Here is an 18,338-nt window from a genome sequence, read left to right on the forward strand (position 1 = left end):
GGTGGGTAGAAAGGCTGTCCTGGGCGTAATTGAACAGCACAGGTGGTTGCATCACACAGCCGTGCCTGTTTCTACTGTAGGTCTCCACATTCGGGAAAGAGGGTAGTGTTCCCCAGTGGCTCCTGGGGACCCCCAGACGTGTGCCCCAGTGCTAGCCCCGGGCCAAGTCGTCTTGTTCTTATTCTCATGTGAGAGGACCACACATCGATATAACGCTGTAGAGAGCTATAGGGCAGAATCACTTTATTATTTTTTTATTTGAAAGGCAGAGTTACAGAGGCAGGTCTTCCATCCACTGGTTCACTCCCCAAGTGGCCACAATGGCCAGAGCTGAGCCAATCCAAAGCCAGGAGCTTCTTCCAGGTCTCCCCCATGGGTGTAGGGGCCCAAGCACTTGGGCCATCTTCTCCTGCTATCCCAGGCCACAGCAGAGAGCTAGATTGGAAGTGGAGCAGCCGGGGCTTGAACTGGTGCCCGTATGGGATGCTGGCACTGCAGGCAGAGGCTTTATTGGCTACACCACAGCACCAGCTCCCAGGATCACTTTTTTGAAGCAGTCGTGTTCGGGAGCACCTTTCCCAGGAATTCCCCAGCCAGAGCTTAGGGGGACATAGTTCACGTTTCCCTTGAGCATAAAAGTCGAAAGCCCGTTCTAAGTAAAAACACCCAGCATTACCTGTGCTTTTTGTAGCAGAGAGAAGATAAAAGTTTCGGGTGAAGGAGGGGCCCAGGCAGAGCTGAGAGGGGGGTGGTGGTTTCACCCATCTCGGGGTTGGAGGCTACAAGCCTGGGCGCCGCAGACGCTAGCACGGAGTGATGTCTACACCACCGGGCTCCAGAGGACGGGGCTGAACCTGTCCTGGCTGCCGGGCAGAGCGGCTGAGCGTCCCCCCGGGAGCTTCCAGTCTGGCACGTCTTTCCTGAGACAGTGTCTGTGCAGCGCCCGGCTCGGGCCTCTCCTGGGCTCGGGCCCCTCAGCCTGCTGGCCTCCTTGCCCCGGGGTGGAGCTTGTGTGGGTACGTGTGTGTGAACCTGGAGCACGTATAAGACGGCATTTAAGAAAAACAGCCGGCCTTGCCCTGCTTGAGTGACGTGTTAGAAACCGTGGCTCTCTCCCCCCACGAAGGACATGGTGCTGGCACTCACAGAGAAGAACTTCGACGACACCGTCGCGCAGGGAATAACCTTCGTCAAGTTCTACGCTCCGTGGTAAGTGGCCGCCTGGTGCGGTGCTGTCACGTCCTTTTCCCCGATCATTGGCCTAACGCTGCGGGCTCAGTGCGGGCGGGTGGTCCACTTAACACGGGGGTCATGCGCTTCGTTCCGCCCTCGGATGCAGGCGCGTTGAGGTTCGGGGGCCTCGTTCGCAATTACGTGTAGAGGGGTTATTTTAAAGCCCCTTCTGCTTTGGAGAGAACGCACATAGCAGTGAAGTACGACAGTCAGACACACGTTTGTACTTTCTCCAAATCTTTGTTGGGGAGAGCCACGCACATCAGGCTAGAGCTTAGCTCTTCCGGGTCCGTTCAGCAGTGGTGCAGAGCAGGCCAGCGGAGCTCAGCTTTCTCTGGGAGCCACTCGGTACGTGACCCAGTGCTCGATCCCTCCCACCACGTGGTCCTGGGAGCATGAATGGACGGTGCAGGTCCGAGACCCAGACCGGCTGCTGGTGGGAAGACAGCAGGTCCATTTGGACACACAGGGCATTGAGGGGAATGGTCCTCCTTGTGTAGACGGGCCGAGGTTACGCATCACTGTAGGCCTTGAGCTTAGTTCAGGCTGGGTATCCGTGAGAAGCCGCAACAACCGAGAACAGTGACTCAAATGAGCCGTGCAGTGTGCAATCCTTTTTTTTTTTTTTTTTTTTTTTTTTGAGAGAAACGGAAAGGTCTTCCTTCATTGGTTCCCCTCCCCCAAATGGTCGCTAAGGCCAGAGCTACACCGATCTGAAGCCAGATCGGTGCAGGGCCCAAGCACTTGGGCCATCCTCCAATGCCTTCCTAGGCCACAGCAGAGAGCTGGACTGGAAGAGGGGCAACCGGGACTAGAACCCGGCACCAGCCCCAGTTTGCAGTCTTAATTTTTTGGTTTCACAAGCCCTAAAGCTACATGAGTACCAATCAAGCATAAAGAAAGAAGACAGGAGAGAAGCCGTCCACGCGGAGGGAAGGGATCAGAAAGGGGGGCCAGGGGGCAGGTGTGAAACGCACGAGACGGAAGCCCTGAGCTCGCGCTGCGCCCGAAAGCCGGCGGGCTAGGACATCTGTTCCCTCTCCTGCTCCCGGTGCATGCAGGAGCCAGTGAGCTCTGTTCACCAGACGAAAGCAGCTCAGAACCCAGACCTTGCTTGCTTCTCTAGGTGACCTGGAAATGGACTTGGGGCGGGAGGTGGTGGAGTGAGCACGCGCACAGCGGGAACCTGGTGACCGCTGCAGGCCGTCTCGGAGCAGCTGGGCAGTGCCATGTGGGTGCGTGGGTGCACGACCGCACCGGCGACCCCAGCGGAGCTGTCCCTGCTCTCTCTCTAGGTGCGGCCACTGCAAGAACCTAGCTCCCACCTGGGAGGAGCTCTCCAAGAAGGAGTTCCCTGGTCTGGCGGAGGTCAAGATCGCCAAGGTGGACTGTACCGCTGAGCGGGAGATCTGCAGCAGGCATGCGGTGAGTAGACGCGGGCGCACACACGCAGGGTTCCCCCGAGGGCCCACCCTCCTCCTGAGTCTCCGGGGGCGCTCTCGAGGCTTGCCCTCTGCTGCGCTGCAGAGACACACTTAGAAACTTCCCTCGGAACGGGCCGAGCTGTCTTCCTGGTCTAACGGCCGGGATGATTTGCAGGTGGTAGAGCCACGAGGTGGGGAGGGGGGCGGTGATGCCTGGCCCACGGGCTGTGTAAGGTCACATACAAGGCGTCGCAAGTAGCAGGCTCATTGTTTAAGAAGTTGATGATTTCGTATGGTCTGTGACTGTTATAAATACCCAGACGGCCCTTGGAGGAAAAATGGCATCCCCCCACCCCCGCCCTGCCCTGTTAGAGCTGATGCCCTCGCTGGAGGGAGGGTGGAGGTAACACAGACGCGGTTCACTTACTAGTAGATGCCTGTCGGGTTAGTAGGCCCAAGGAAGCGAGCTGCACCTGCCTGGTGCACGCTGTGAGAGTCTTGCTGCAGCTCACGGTGGGGCTGGGCCAGGGCGCTGGGCAGGAGTGCAGAGCCCCCGCCCCCGCCCCCTGCCTCTCCCATGCACCTTAAAGATGGAGAGAGGCTAGCGCCATCCCTCCCGTACTGATCTTCAGTCGACCGTGCAGCCCCGAGGTTTTGCCTGCTGAACTCTCCGGTCTTTTTTCAATGCTCTGTACATCTTTGCAAACGAGCCGCCGAGTTTCCCAGCCCCTAAACTGCAGGAGCAGCGTGTGAGAGAGCGATGGGGAGCACGGGTTTTCAGACCTTTCTTCTTTTTCGTGAAGGTGCGAGGCTACCCCACGTTGCTGCTTTTCCGGGGAGGAAAACAAGTGAGCGAGCACAGCGGCGGCCGGGACCTGGACTCTCTGCACGGCTTCGTCCTGCGCCAGGCGAGAGACGAGCTCTAGGAGCCCCGCGGGCAGGCGCCGGCCTCCGGGAGTCACGGCCAAGTTCGCGGGCCGTGTGGCACCTTCTCCGTGTAACCCGGGGTCACTGTGCACACTCGCTGCTGTCAGTGGCGACACACCCCCTTCTAACTTTCTCTTGATGAAATTAAACCGTATCCTTTGAGGCTAAAATGAATTGAGAAAAAGCAAATAACTGGACTGTTTTCGGCTCCTGGGTGATTCTGTGGCAAGCAAGCATCCCCCAAAGCACGGTGTCTGGGACTGCCTGCGACCGCTGATCCGAGTGTCACCGTCCATTGACGTCGACTTACTAACAAACGTGGTCAGGCCGGGAGCGGAGGGAGAAAGAAGAACCCACGCGCCCAGAAGACACCTCCGTGGCTGCCAGTGGATTTTCTGTGCCACACCTCTCCCCCCACAAGAGGTTAGCCAGAGCGAAAGCAGGGGTCCTCCTGACACGTGCCTGAGGGTGCGGGTTCCAACGCCGTGATGCCCCCGATGCGTTCCTACCCGTCTGGTCCATTAGTATCATTCCAGGATGCTCCCGTCTCTTCCTCAGGGGCCAAAAGGGCTCAGGAGTTGACGACGTCACCGTGAGAGCCTTGAGAGTGGCTGCCTTCCGTAGAAGCGTGCACGCGGGCAGTCCCGCGCGGCGCCGTCCCAACTGTTAACTCCCGGGGAGGGTCTGGTCCTATGGCTGCTTTCCTAGGTCCTAGGCCCCCAGGGAGACCCGGAGGCTTGCAGTACCTGCCTCCCTCCTACGAGGTGGCTGACGGATGAAGGAGGGGATTCCTTTGACCTCAAGACCAAAGACTGAAGCCGGCAGCCTGTTCTGGTCCCAGGTGTGCACAGTCATGGATGCTAGTGTCCTGGGTCTGGTGTCATCCTGCCGTTAAACTGTCACCACCCCCACCGCCGCCTCCCTGCCCCCTGGAAGTGAGCAGCCATAGGACTGAGCTCCCGTGAGATACAGACCTGTCCTGTCCTTTACCAGCGAGTCATTCTCGGAAGAGCCACTCTGTGGCCCGTGCCCTCTGCCCGCCTCCACAGAGCAGCCGCCGGCGCCGTGTGCCGTGGCAGGGGACAGCCGCATCTCGAGCCGGCCCCTGCCTTACAGGGAATCTTTATTGATCACGTGTGGTTCACAGATACTCTTGAAAAACCCAACCTTCTCCAGAAGCCCAGGCCTCGGGTAAGGCTTCGGCTTTGCATCATGAGTCTTGTATTGGAAGAAAAATCAAAGTGGTACAATTTGTTTACACTATACTTTCTAAATAAACTTTTTAAAAAAAAACAAAGCCCAGTCTTTTCCTTACATGTTACAGCAAAAGGGATATAAAATAGACAATAAATTATAGTTCCTATTTACAAAAAAAGCTGTAAGTGCAAAGAACTATAGATTATAAATGTATTATTTAATCAGTTTAGTATGAAATTGATTTCCCAGTACATGAATTGTGAAAAAGACATCTTTAAAAATATTCTAAGATTTAATCTGAGCCTTAGCTTTCTACCAGAGGAAACTGATTTCAGATTTCAGTTTATAAACAGCACACTCAGCACCCCCAACCCTTTCCTAACGGCCAGGCGCCCCTTCTCGATGTCTCCTTTAGCGGTTCTAACTACAGCATTGATGGGCTGTACAGGAACAGGCACAGAACCACGTTAACGCACCAGCGCTCAGAGCCGACGTTCCTGAAGGTAGCAGGCCAATGTAGAGGGGGTGCAGAGCTGCTTGCTAAGGCGAGGGCCACGGTGAGTGCGCCGCGCCTCACCTCTGCGTACTCTGTCTCTGAGAATACAGGCGGGAGAGGGTGGAGGTGTGGAAATGATGGGGTGGGCTCTGGCTGAAGTCAAGTCTGTTTTCATACAAACTACAGCACAAACCATGTAACAGCCATGACTGAGACAAAAGGCACCTGGCTACAGGTGGGGCTGTTTCTCCCATGGGAACTGACCCTCCTGGGAGCAAAACCTGCATCATCCTGCATAACCAACCTGTGATAGATGCTACTGAGCCGCTGACACCAGAGACAAGGATGCTTTCACTCTCCCCGACGTTGCTTTCCCTACTTACCCACTAACATCACAAACAGCCTGAGCTCCAGCTAACTCTGGGGGGCTGCGGGGGCAGGGAGCTCTTCAAAGTTCTGTCTCTGCAGTCGCCAGACCTCAACCTGTGAAACATTCGACTATTCACGTTATGTACGAAACCAGTGAGGTCCTTTCAAGCCTTCCGTGGGGCAGTAAGGCACCAGCATGAGATGGGTTTCAGAGTTATCTCACTTCCACTGTGGTTCTGAATGCTTTGTAAGGCAGTTGTCACCCAGGAATCCAGAGTGGACTTCGTGTCCCCAGCAGACGGCTGTGAGCTAGTGGCATCCGCAAGCTCTTACAACCATATTCCTGTACTTCTTCAAGATGACATTGGAGTTGTCGTCAAAGTAGAGAACTGAGATGGCGTTGAGTTTAGTTGGAGCACAGCACGGTTTGGGGACATACTCGGGATTCATAAGGTGCACCTGTTAGGAAACAGCAGCAGGAAGAGCACCGTTTAGGAAAGGCTCCTGGTCTGGGTTTGGTCCCATTTGCAAAGTGGCACGTGGGCACGCTCACCAGGGTCTGCACGATGGCGTGGTTGGTTGCGTTCATGTGTGCGTTGAGGGGGAAGGAGCACTCTCCGTCACAGTAATTGGCAGCATAGCCCTTGGGTGCGATGATCCAGTCCTTGATAACAAGGAAGCAACAAAAGATGAATAGACCCACCTCCGTACACCCTCTGTGCTCTGTAGCCCTGTGAGAATTTGTGGTGGACACGTAGGGAGGCTTGGGAAGATTTTCCCAAGTTCACAGGCAAGTGGCAAAGTTGTGTGGACCTGGTCAGTCTGCCTCAGGAGCCCTTGCTCCTTTCCTGGGCCCACACAGCCTCAGCTGCTACCTGCACGTTAGGCCTGGGAGCCCGCAGGTGCCTGGACCCAAAGGACCTCCAGGAGCCCAGGGTGCCCCTGTCAGAGTATTGCCACTTGCCTACAGAAACTACTACCTCTCATCACCTGTAATTAATTTGCTGCTTACAGACTAGCGGTGGCTCTGCCATGTGGGGCAAAACCTCTGTGCTCTTCTGCATGGTTTGGGTGAGGCAACTGATGGCCGCTGGAGACGCTAACTATTACATCATTATCTCAAAACTATTAAAATTTGTGCAAACGCCCACATAAACATAAGTCCTGTGGGCTTTGAATGAATGAGGTAAGAGTCCTGGGAAATGCGAGCATTGGTTTTCAAGGATCACAGAGCTTGGGAAGCCCAGAAGGTGTCAGTGGACGCTCAGTGCACCAGGAGCCTGGGCCCCTGGGACGGCTGGGACGGATGGAAACATCACAGCCCTCACCTGGGAGGTTCTGCATGATGGCCGCGGCTAGTACTCACCTGCCACCCCAGGTCTTGGAAGCTCACATACAGCTCATGCTTCCTGCAGGCTGTTTTCAGCTCACTGCTGTTGTAATCTGTCCGAGGAAATTCAAGACGCACACGTTAACTCCTTTAAAAACACACGCGGGGAGTTCACCAAGGGCTGGGCGTCGTAGGAGGTGCAGGACAGCCCTGTCGGACACACGTGGTCTCTCAAAGGCTCTCCGGATTCCAGGTTATTGGCTGGAGCACTTTATACTCCGTTTTCCACTCGGCAGTCAGCAGTGAGCGCGCCGCTGACCTGGGCTGGCACCTCGAAGCCCCAGAGGTGTGGGCTGTGAGCCCCACCATGTGCAAGGCCTGGGGAAGGATAAGCCCAGATGGCCTTGGCCTTGGCGACTTTGAACTGATGTTTACAGAGGACTGTGGCAGGCAGGATCTGCTGTATATCAAACAGAGGCCACCTGAAGCAGCCCAGAGGCGTGGGCAGGAGCTGCCAGGCCAGGAAACATCTTGAAGGAGTGGCATAAGGCCTATCCAGGGGGGCCTGGGAGTGGGGGAGGGGAAACCCCACACGGGAGGCATGCACACGTGTGGGTGCCACCCTCACAGCCAGGGCTGAGCCCTTCTGCACTACAAGCCAGGACCCTGAACCAGCAGTCCCAGAATTTGCTGACGCCTACAGTCAGTGTCTCCCCTTATCCACGGGGAATATGCTCCAGGACCCCCAGTGGCTGCCTGAGACCACACATTGCACCAAGACCCCCACTACACTATGTGTTTCTCTATACATCCTTACCTTTGGCAAAGCTGAGTTCACCAGGCACAGTAAGAGGTCAATAACAAGAAAATTGGACAAGTGTAACAATATTCTGTGACAGCAGTTTTCAAACACGTGACTTGTATATTCCTGGGGTTTTCCATTGAATATTGCAACCGAGGACAGAGGGGACCATTGCACCCACCCCATGTGATACAGGTGCCACCCGCTTGGCTTAGTCTGATCCCCAGCGAGAGGCTGAGCCCTGGAGGCCCATGGGGGCAGCCGTTCTGTGCCTTTTGTTGGCACTGCCAGATCAGGAAGCTAAGTCAGATGTGGATTCCATCCTGAAACCTTGAGGAAGTGGGAGTGGGAGACACGTGTATGAGTGACCCCAACACTGACCAGTCTGAATGCTCTGTGCAAGGGCCCTGGACAACACTGGGAGTTGAGAAGGGGCAGTGCAGGGTGGGAGCAAGAGAAGAGAGTGGTCCTGTTGGAATGGACTTCAGGGAACCAGGGAATCATGCCAAATGGAATTAAAAGTTTACTTTTGTGCCCCAAACTTTGAAATCCCTGCCTATCATGGGTCTTCAAAAAGCTCATGAAAAATGAGTGACATAAAAAAGCCACACATGGACTTAAAAATAAATTTTGAACCCAAATAAACTTAGGCTGATTAATTCTATCTTTCCATGCAGTTGATAAAGCACCCTTGTATGTAAAGAGAAGTCGAGCAAGAAAAAGTGGGAGAAACGAATGGCCTCGACTGCCAATCACAATGATGTGGGCTTCCGACCAGAGGGGCACAGTGAGCCTTTGAAAGTTTCAGAGCCACAGAATGATTGTTCAGAGCTGCGATTCCAAAGGATTAACCTTTCTTTTCATATTAATATTTAATCATAGTGGGGCTGGAACGTTCCAGAGAGGGGGAGATGAAGGTTAGGGAGAAGACTTAGGAGAAAGGTCCTTCACTGAACGCAGACTTCTATGGGTACAGAAGCCCAGGCCATTTGCACACTGCCTTTGTCCTTCTGAATCCCACACTGCTTAATGGCGGGGATTGCTTCTGAGAAATGGGTCATGAGGTGACTTTGTCACTGTGTGCACACTGCAGTGTGCTATGGGCTCCTGATGGACAAAGCAACACAAGCCTGAATCAAGAGCAAACGATGCAAACAGGAGCTACAGTGGATGCCAGAGGCACCGAGCTGCTGCTGGTGTCACAAGGCTGATGCTAATGAGCACAGTATATACAGAAACTACCAGTAGGAACGTAGTTACTGCTGTGTTATCACCACGTCTTCTGCACCACACAGAATTGTGTGTGGTATCTTTATGACTGGTGTTGCATGTGTTTCCATGAGCATCATCATAAACACGCCATGCTTTGCTCTATGACATCACCATGGCCAGGACATCACTCAACAACAGGAATTTTTCAGCTGTTGTGATCTAATGGGGCCATCATCATATATGCAGCCTATCACTGACCCAAATGTGGTTGCACTGCTCAAGACAGCACCGTGCCGGTAAGTTACCCGATACTGAACGCCTGTTTGGACTAGAATTTTGTCTTTGTACTCCTGGACTTCCTGGCCCTGAATCAGGAGACAGCAGGCCGATTTCATGATCTTGTAAGAAAAAGAGACAAATGATACCAACTCAGGCCAGTGACCTGCAATAGGAGGAAAGGCCAACTTTTTGAGGTGGTTACTAACTCTGAACTTACTCCCTCTTCTTTCCTGCCTGCCTCGCCTCACTGTAAATTCAGGTACCAGGAGAAGCAAATTCAATGCTGGGTGGGGGGTGGGGTGGGGGGAGGAATTGTCAAAGTGCTGGGCACAGAGGACTCAGAACAACCACCCAACCAATCAACCTCCAACACAAGAAGAGACAGAAACTTCTAGCTGGAAATGATACCTCAGCCAGAATCAGCTGCATAAAGAAACAGGGTCAAGAGGAGAGCTGGCGTGCAAGACAGAGGAGACAGGGGCCCCCAGGGACTGCGGGTCAGCGTCACTGCTGAGGCTAGAAAGAATGTCCAAAAAAGGGGAGAGAGAAGAGGAGGACTGGAAACCCTAATGCAAGTATACTATAAAAAAGGGGCTTGAAAAAGAACAAGAAGATGTGGAAGAATACCACATAGAAGCTTATAAAGGTGAATCATTGAAAATAAAAATGAAACAGCTGAGCAAATATATTAGACACAACTGAAGAGAGAATTAAAGAATTGGACAATATATTTAAAGAAACCTCTTCATAACATTGGGGAAACCCTGCAAGACATTGGCATAGGCAAAGAGTTCTTGGAAAAGATCCCAGAAGCACAGGCAATCAATGCCAAAATTGAAAAATGGGATCACATCAAATTGAGAAGCTTCTATACTGCAAAAGAAACACTCAGCAAAGTGAAGAGGCAACGGACAGAATGGGAGAAATTATTTGCAAACTATGCAACTGATAAAGGATTAATAACCAGAATATAGAAAGATATCAAGACACTCGCCAACAATAAAAGACAACCCAGTTAAGAGATGGGTAAAGGACTTAAACAGTCATTTTTCAAAAGAGGAAATCCAAATGGCCAACAGACAAATGAAAAAATGCTCAGCATCACTAGCCGTCAGGGAAATGCAAATCAAAACCACAGTTAGAATGGCTTTCATACAGAAATCAACAAACAACAAATGCTGGCGAGGATGTAGGGAAAAAGGTCCCCTAATCCACTGTTGGTGGGAATGTAAACTGGTACAGCCACTGTGGAAGACAATATGGAGATACCTTAGAAATCTGAATATAGACCTACCATTTGACCCAGTCATCCCACTCCTGCGAATTTACCCAAGGGAAATTAAATCAGCATATGAAAGAGTTATCTGTACCTTCGTATTTATCGTAGTTCAATTCACAATAGCAAGATATGGAATAAAACCTAATGCCCATCTACTGAAGACTGGATCAAGAAATTATGGGATATGTACACCATGGAATACTACATAGCAGTTAAAAAAACCACAAAATCCACTCATTTGCAACAAAATGGATGAAACTGGAAAATATCATACTTAGTGAAATAAGCCAGTCCTCAAAGGACAAATACCAGATGTTCTCCCTGACCCATAACTACTAGAGTGCCTAAGAGGTCATCCATGGAAGTGAAATTGACACTTTGAGAAGTAATGATATTGAACAGCCCTCATCTCAGTTGTTGAGGTAGTTTTTTTTTTCATGCTATTTGTTGAACTCTACTTAGCATAGAGTTAATCATATGTGTATAAAGTTAATTGAAAATAGATCTTAGTAAAAAAGAATGGGAATAAGAGGGAGGAGGAGAGGAATGGGAGTGTGGGTGAGAGGGTGGATACGGTGGGAACAATCACTATGTTCCTAAAGCTGTAATTAGGAAATCTGTATTCATTAAACATAAGGTTTCTGGGGACAAAATAAAGAGAACCCTTCATATATAGCACAGACTCAAATGGCCAAAAAATACAACACTCTGTAACGAGATATGGAAGACAGAATACAAGGTCTGGCATATTTTTAAAAACATTGTATACATTTGAGAGAGAGGGAAAGAGGGTAAGCGTGCACTCTGCTTGCTGATTCACTCCCCAACGCCTACAGTGTCTGGGACTAAGCCAAAACCAGGAGTTTTGGAAGCTGGGAACTCCATTCAGGTCCCCTCATGGGTAGCAGGACCTCACCACTTGAGCCATCACCACTGCCCACTAACACCTTCATTGGCAGGGGGCAGGAGCCAGGTGTCAAACTCAGGTCCTCCCATATGGGATGTGGGCATCTGGACCACTACCTACCACCCAACATATTTCTGATAGGGATTTCTGAAGACAGAAAGAAGGGAAAAGTAATATTAGCAAACATAATGGATATTTTCTTGAACTGGAGACAGACAAAAATATCTTTTAGAGGCATGAGTGCTGAACAAAACAAACAAGGGTCTTCAGAAAGTTCATGGAAAACATACATTGTGAAAGAAACTGCATAGATTTCAAAATTTGCACCAAAATGAATTTATCTTTAATTACATTTTCCCATGAGTTTTTTGAAGTATCTTTATAAATTCCTACCTAGCCACCCACATCTGGTAAAATTAGTATACCAAATATATACAAGAAATTCTTAGAAGCTACCAAGAGATTAAAATGAACATTCTCTACAATGGAATGCAAAGTAGATCAATAGCAAACAATAAAAATATTCACTAAAAACTAATTTCATTGAAGTCATGCCATAAACCTAGAATTCCACACTCCGCTGTCATGGATATTTATCGAGCACTCAGCTTCGAGGGACACTTCCCATGGTGGGGAATTCCTAGGTAAGTGGGAATGACTGCTCCCCTCTCTGTCCCCCTGCAGAGAGGCTATGATGTCATCAAAAACCAATGAAACACAATTCCTCCCCAACCACACACGCAGAACTTGAGTAATGGCAACACAAGAACGGTGGCACGGCAGCCAGTGTCCAGGGTGACGTCTCCATGGACCATGACCAGACTGAGCGCCTCCCATCTGCATTTGTTTTTCTAGGCTTGTTGACTGAGTTCCCTGACACCGTGATATTGATTTTTCTAAGTTAATAAAAGTCTATTTCTGTGTGCAATCAAGAGCCCTGTGATGGCCAATGTATGTGTTAACTTGAGTGGGCTAAGAGAGGCCCACATATCTAGCCAAAGAATAGCACTTGAATTGGCAAACTAAGCAAGATCTTTGCATCATCAAATCTGTTCCAATAGAAAGACAAGACAGAGGAAGGACAGGTTTTCTCTGGTTGAGTGGGGGCCTCCATCTTCTCCCCTGGGACACCAGTGCTCCCGGACCTCAGGCCTTTGGACTGCAGGACTGAGAGCAGCAACTCTTCCTGGTCCTCCAGCCACTGGCCCTGGCCTGGGACTTGCTCCACCGGCTCACCTGAGGCTCAGCTCGGACTCCAACTAAAGTGTGCAGACAGCATATCATGGGTCTTCTTAGCCAATTCCCATAAGCCACCTCCTTGCTGACAAAGACATAGCCTCTTGGTCTGTTTCCCTGGAGAACCCTAAGTTACCATTCAATGTTCGGTGGGAGTGGGCTCACTATTGCATTGATAAGCTTATCTTGGCATTAAGGCATCCACTAAGCAGAAAGCTGAAGGAACCCTTGGGAGTGAGGCACGAGGCTGTCCGGGGGAGGAATATTCCATAGAGTGAGGATGTGAAGGTTCAAGGAAGCATGGAGGAGGATGCCGAGTGTTCATTAGAATCCCACATCTTCTTCCACCTCTCGGACACAGGGCCAGACAGCATTTTCTACTGCTGTTAGGTGTGGCCCCATGCCTGAGTTCCACCTGCATCCATGTCCATGGGGAAGAAGGGAGGGGCCTCTTCCAAACCCCCATCCCTCTCTTTGCTCTCCTGCCAGCTGGGTGCAGGGGGCCACACTGGCCCTGGTCCCTCTCACCTGTTCAGGTGCCCTAGGTTAGAATGATATACGGCCCTCCTGCCTTCTGAAATGTTCCCTGCCCAACCTCATTCTGCCTGTGTTTCCCCCAAAAGCAGCTTCCTCCCAAATGCCCTCTCCAGGCTAGCAACCCAAGTCTTCCTCTGCAAGAGGAAGTTCGGAGATTCCAAACTCCAGCTTGGAATCAGTGGTCACTAAAAAAGCAGAGATTCCTAAAAACAACTTTCCCTCCAGGCCAGGCAGACACAGGCGAGCAAAACAACAAAGAGTCGATAGAGCAGATATGCTCTTTGGCCCTGTCCCTGGCACACAGCATAGAAAACCCTGGCAGTGTCTTGTGCAAACGAGGACCCTGGATAGCCTGGGATGGGCTCCTAGACAGCTCCAGGAGGGGAGCTGGTCACTAGGCATGCCAAGCACTTGATTAGAGAGAGCTGGAACTTGAATTCTGGGAAGGGGAGGTGGATGGAGGTGGAACAAATCAGGCAGCCGATGATTTAATCACCTGTGCATAGCAATGATGCCCTAATGCTATGGTTTGGATGTAGTTTACTGCCCCTCCCCGCTCCCCCCCCACCAAAGCTCCATGTGCTGGAAGCTTGGCCCCCACTGCAATGACACCAGTAGGTGCGGGGTTTAAGAGGTGGGGGGTAATCAGGTCATGAGGGCACCACCCTTGGGAGGGATTCATTCCCATCGATATGGGAGTGGGTCAGGTCTTGTGAGACAAAACTGGCTACCTTGGTAGGGTATGGCTATGACGTAAGGTCCTCCTACGGGTCGCATGGCTGCTGCATGCACTATGGGCCACTCCTGCAGGAGCTCCCACCACGGGATGCCGTCTGCCCCGTAATGCTGCAGCATGGAGCCCTCGCCACACGCAGCCACCGCAGCTGGAACTTTTCAGTCCCCCAAACTGCAAGCCAAATCAAATGTCTCTTCCCTGTAGACCACCTGGTCTCAGATGTTTTGTTACAGCAACATAAAGCAAGGCTCAGGGAAGCTTCAGGCCTGGTGAACCTGGTGATGTCCTGAGCATGGTACAGCTGGAGGGGTGTGGGAACTCCTGGTCCCCACCTGACCCCACGCCTGCCAACCCTGCCTGACGGGCCTCTTCATTTTGGCCCTGAGCTGCTCCTCTTAATAAAACAGAATTGTTCTAGAAAATCAAACAGGAAGGGAGGGGGCACGGAGACTTTGAGGCAAGTCAGACAGATGGGCGGGCGGCCTGGGGACCTCACATATGGCCAGTGTCTGAAGGGAGGGCAGCCTTGTTGGGGACTTGTCCTTGAACTTTGAACTTGAGCTGTGCTTTTATCAGGTGTCAGAGCTGAACTGAACAGCGGGCCATCCAGGCTGCAGGAACGTGGCTATCAGAAGGCAGACCAGGATGACCTCTTTGTGTTTCTTTTCTGCCGCGTGGAACCAACATGACATCACTGCAGGCCTTTGTAACATCACCAATAGTTCTAGTTGTCTGCGAACCTGCTGGTGATTTGCCTCTCCCACCACTCAACAAAGAGAACTTTCTCTCTAAGAACAGCGATTTCTTTTAGAGCTTAGACACTGGCATTTTTGTTGTTAAGTAGGGATTGGGGCCAGAGGGAGGAAAGGGGGGAATTTAACTCTCCTGTTTTTCCTCCTACAGATACTTGCAGGCCACACCGAAGTTTCCATACAATTCCATGTCAGGCACTGGCAAGGAATGAATAAATATTTGTGCAGGTCGGAATACTTGTGACTGCGGGCCAGGGGTCGGTGGCTGGGATTCTAATGGAAGACACTCATGGTGCTTTGTTTGTTGGAACACACAGATCACAGATAAACTCTTCCCCACCCCACTCCCAGAAGCCTTGATCTTTGTTTAGATAAGTGGTCTGAAGACAGCCAGTTAAAATCGAGTAGGAAAACATCCGTTTTAGTGGGGGGAAGGGAGGTCACCCAGCTTTATCTCTGTGGGATCACCAGGCAAGGGAGAGGGAGAGAGAAAGAGAGAGAGACAGAGAGAGAGAAGAGGAGAGAAGGCAACAGAACACCAGGGGCAGGCACTTGGCACAGCGGCTAAGCTGCCATCAGAGTGCCTGGGTTTGGGTCCCAGCTCCACTCCCAGTGCCAGCTTCCCGCTAATGCACATCTTGGGAGGCAGCCATGATGGCTCAAGTCCCTGGGTCCCTGCCTCCCACGTGAGAGACCCAGATGGAATTCTTGGCTCTTGGATCTGGCCTGGCCCAGCCTGGCTGTCGCTGGCATTTGATGGGAGAACCAGCAGATGAAAGATCTCCACGGCTGTGTCTCTCTCGGTCTCTGCCTCTCAAATAGATAAAAAGTTAAGGAAAAAAAAAAAAAAAACAGAGCAGGCGCCTCGAGGCTGCTGCCAGGATCTTTGAGAGCGGCAGTCCTGTTTCCCATAGGTGGTCTGCCTGTGCCCTGAGTCATGGGAATGACCGGGAAGTTTAAAGTGCAGGGTCCTGGGCCTTATTCCCAACCCCATGAGTTGGGAAACACTAGGAATGGGCCTGCTGCTGTCTGGGGGCTGCAGACACTAGAATGGAGACCTGACCTCCAGCCTGGAGGCTCGCATGTCGGGGATGCTGGCGCACCGTTCAGACACAGTCTGCTTTTGGACACCAGGGCTCCCTGGCAACCCTGGACATGGCTCTGCGGAAGGTGCAGTCTTGGTCTCAAACATTTTTAAGGGACCTTGTTCTTTAAAGTCAAGTGAGGCCGGCGCCGCGGCTCACTAGGCTAATCCTCCGCCTAGCGGCGCTGGCACACTGGGTTCTAGTCCCGGTCAGGGCGCCGGATTCTGTCCCGGTTGCCCCTCTTCCAGGCCAGCTCTCTGCTGTGGCCCGGGAGTGCAGTGGAGGATGGCCCAAGTGCTCGGGCCCTGCACCTGCATGGGAGACCAGGAGAAGCACCTGGCTTCTGGCTTCGGATCAGTGCGATGCGCTGGCTGCAGCACGCCTGCCACGGTGGCCATTGCAGGGTGAACCAACGGCAAAAGGAAGACCTTTCTCTCTGTCTCTCTCTCTCACTGTCCACTCTGCCTGTCAATAAATAAATAAATAAAAAATAAAGTCAAGTGAAATCTGGTCTTCCGTGCAGTTCTTTGGCACAGGAGTATAGGCTTGGGCAAGTCCCTGCAGCCCAGGCCTGAGACAAGGCTCTGGGGACTGAGCCAGGGCAACTCGGACAAACAGGCCAAGCTGTAGGTGGCCTTGGGCAAGAACGCTACTGCATAATCAAATGACAGAATCCAACAATCTCGGGGCCGGTGCTGTGGCATAGCAGGTAAAGCCGCCGCCTGCAGTGCCAGCATCCCATACGGGGGTGTTACCTTCTTCTGGTTGTGGAAGGCATTCATGAGATTGTTAGATTTTTTTTAAAGATTTATTTATTTGAAAGACAGAATTAGAGAGAGGCAGAGGCAGAGACAGAGAGAGAGAGAGAGAGGTCTTCCATCTGCTGGTTTACTCCCTAGATGGCTGCAATGGCTGGAGCTGCGCCAATCTGGAGCCAAGAGCTTCTTTGAGTCTCCCACATGGATGCAGGGGCCCAAGGACTTGGACCATCTTCTATTGCTTCCCCAGGCCATAGCAGAGAGCTTGATCAGAAGTGGAGCAAGCCGGCGCCGTGGCTCAATAGGCTAATCCTCCACCTTGCGGCGCCGGCACACCGGGTTCGAGTCCCGGTTGGGGCGCCGGATTCTGTCCCGGTTGCCCCTCTTCCAGGCCAGCTCTCTGCTATGGCCAGGGAGTGCAGTGGAGGATGGCCCAGGTGCTTGGGCCCTGCACCCCATGGGAGACCAGGAAAAAGCACCTGGCTCCTGGCTCCTGCCAGGATCAGCGCGGTGCGCCGGCTGCAGCGGCGGCCATTGGAGGGTGAACCAACGGCAAAAAGGAAGACCTTTCTCTCTCTGTCTCTCTCTCTCACTGTCCACTCTGCCTGTAAAAAAAAAAAAAAAAAAAAAAAAAAGAAGTGGAGCAGCTGGGACTTGAACCAGAGCCCCTAGGGGATGCTGGCACTGTAGGCGGCGGCTTTACCGCTACATCACCATGCCGGCCTCCCTAGTCTACACTTGTACAGGAGAAAAACATTCCTCTCATCAGGGATGTTTGAGCTGTACGCATATTAGAAGGATATTAACTGCCTTTAGGAATGTGGCTTCCACGTTCTTTTAGAATCTTTTCAGGAGGGAGACCTTCGCATGATTGTTATTAAATAGCCAAAACCCTGGGGTGGGAGCTGTGGCACAGTGAGTTAAGCCACTGCTTGGGATGCCTGCATCCCGTATTCGAGCTCCTGGTTGGGGTCCTGGCTACTCTGCTTCTGATCCGACAGATGATAGCACCAGTGCTTGGGCCCCTGCCACCAATAGGGAGACCTGGATGGAGTTCCAGCCTCCTACTTCTGCCTGGCCCAGTGCTGGATACTGTGGCCATGTAGGGGGTGACCTAGAGGATGGAAGATAGCTCTTTCTCCCTCTCTACCTTGCAAATAAATAAATCTTTTTTATTTTAAAAGGGAGGCCCAAATCTTTCTCTTCTCCCAGTAAACCTTACAGACATTTAAACTTGGATTTTAAGGGAGGCTGAAATGGGGTTCACCTCACCCGTGAGTACGACAGGGGGACCATCACACAGGAAACCTCAAAAGCTGCCTGGCAGGGTCCAGGAGAGGTGGTGAGGATGAACTTGACTTTTTTTTTTTTTTTTTTTTTTTTTTTTGGTGACAGGCAGAGTGGACAGTGAGAGAGAGAGACAGAGAGAAAGGTCTTCCTTTGCCGTTGGTTCACCCTCCAATGGCTGCTGCGGCAGGCGCACCGCGCTGATCCGAAAGCAGGAGCCGGGTACTTCTCCTGGTCTCCCATGGGGTGCAGGGCCCAAGCACCTGGGCCATCCTCCACCGCACTCCCTGGCCACAGCAGAGAGCTGGCCTGGAAGAGGGGCAACCGGGACAGAATCCGGCGCCCCGACCGGGACTAGAACCCGGTGTGCCGGCGCCGCTAGGCGGAGGATTAGCCTAGTGAGCCGCGGCGCCGGCCGAGGATGAACTTTAAAGACCCAAGACAGCCCTGCCACTTGCTCCCTAAAGAAAGATTCTTGAGCAGGAAGCCGCT

The 18,338-nt window shown here is 52.1% G+C and overlaps 2 protein-coding genes across 2 annotated transcripts in view; one reads left to right on the forward strand and one right to left on the reverse strand.

Moving 5' to 3' along the window:
- TXNDC5 (thioredoxin domain containing 5) overlaps window positions 1-4,881 on the forward strand; it is a 30,041-nt gene extending 25,160 nt beyond the window's left edge. Inside the window, exons 8-10 of the mRNA XM_070074436.1 lie at window positions 1,127-1,209; window positions 2,529-2,658; window positions 3,461-4,881. Coding sequence (XP_069930537.1) covers window positions 1,127-1,209; window positions 2,529-2,658; window positions 3,461-3,583 — 336 coding nt within the window. The 3' untranslated portion in view covers window positions 3,584-4,881. The remainder of the gene's footprint in view (window positions 1-1,126; window positions 1,210-2,528; window positions 2,659-3,460) is intronic.
- Window positions 4,882-4,977: 96 nt separating this feature from the next.
- BMP6 (bone morphogenetic protein 6) overlaps window positions 4,978-18,338 on the reverse strand; it is a 178,581-nt gene continuing 165,220 nt past the window's right edge. Inside the window, exons 5-7 of the mRNA XM_008262354.4 lie at window positions 7,013-7,089; window positions 6,200-6,310; window positions 4,978-6,105 (exon numbers count right to left, since the gene is read on the reverse strand). Of these exons, the coding sequence (XP_008260576.2) occupies window positions 5,956-6,105; window positions 6,200-6,310; window positions 7,013-7,089 (338 nt within the window). The 3' untranslated portion in view covers window positions 4,978-5,955. The remainder of the gene's footprint in view (window positions 6,106-6,199; window positions 6,311-7,012; window positions 7,090-18,338) is intronic.

Source organism: Oryctolagus cuniculus, chromosome 5 (genome assembly GCF_964237555.1).
Source record: "Oryctolagus cuniculus chromosome 5, mOryCun1.1, whole genome shotgun sequence".
Classification (NCBI taxonomy): Eukaryota; Metazoa; Chordata; class Mammalia; order Lagomorpha; family Leporidae; genus Oryctolagus; species Oryctolagus cuniculus.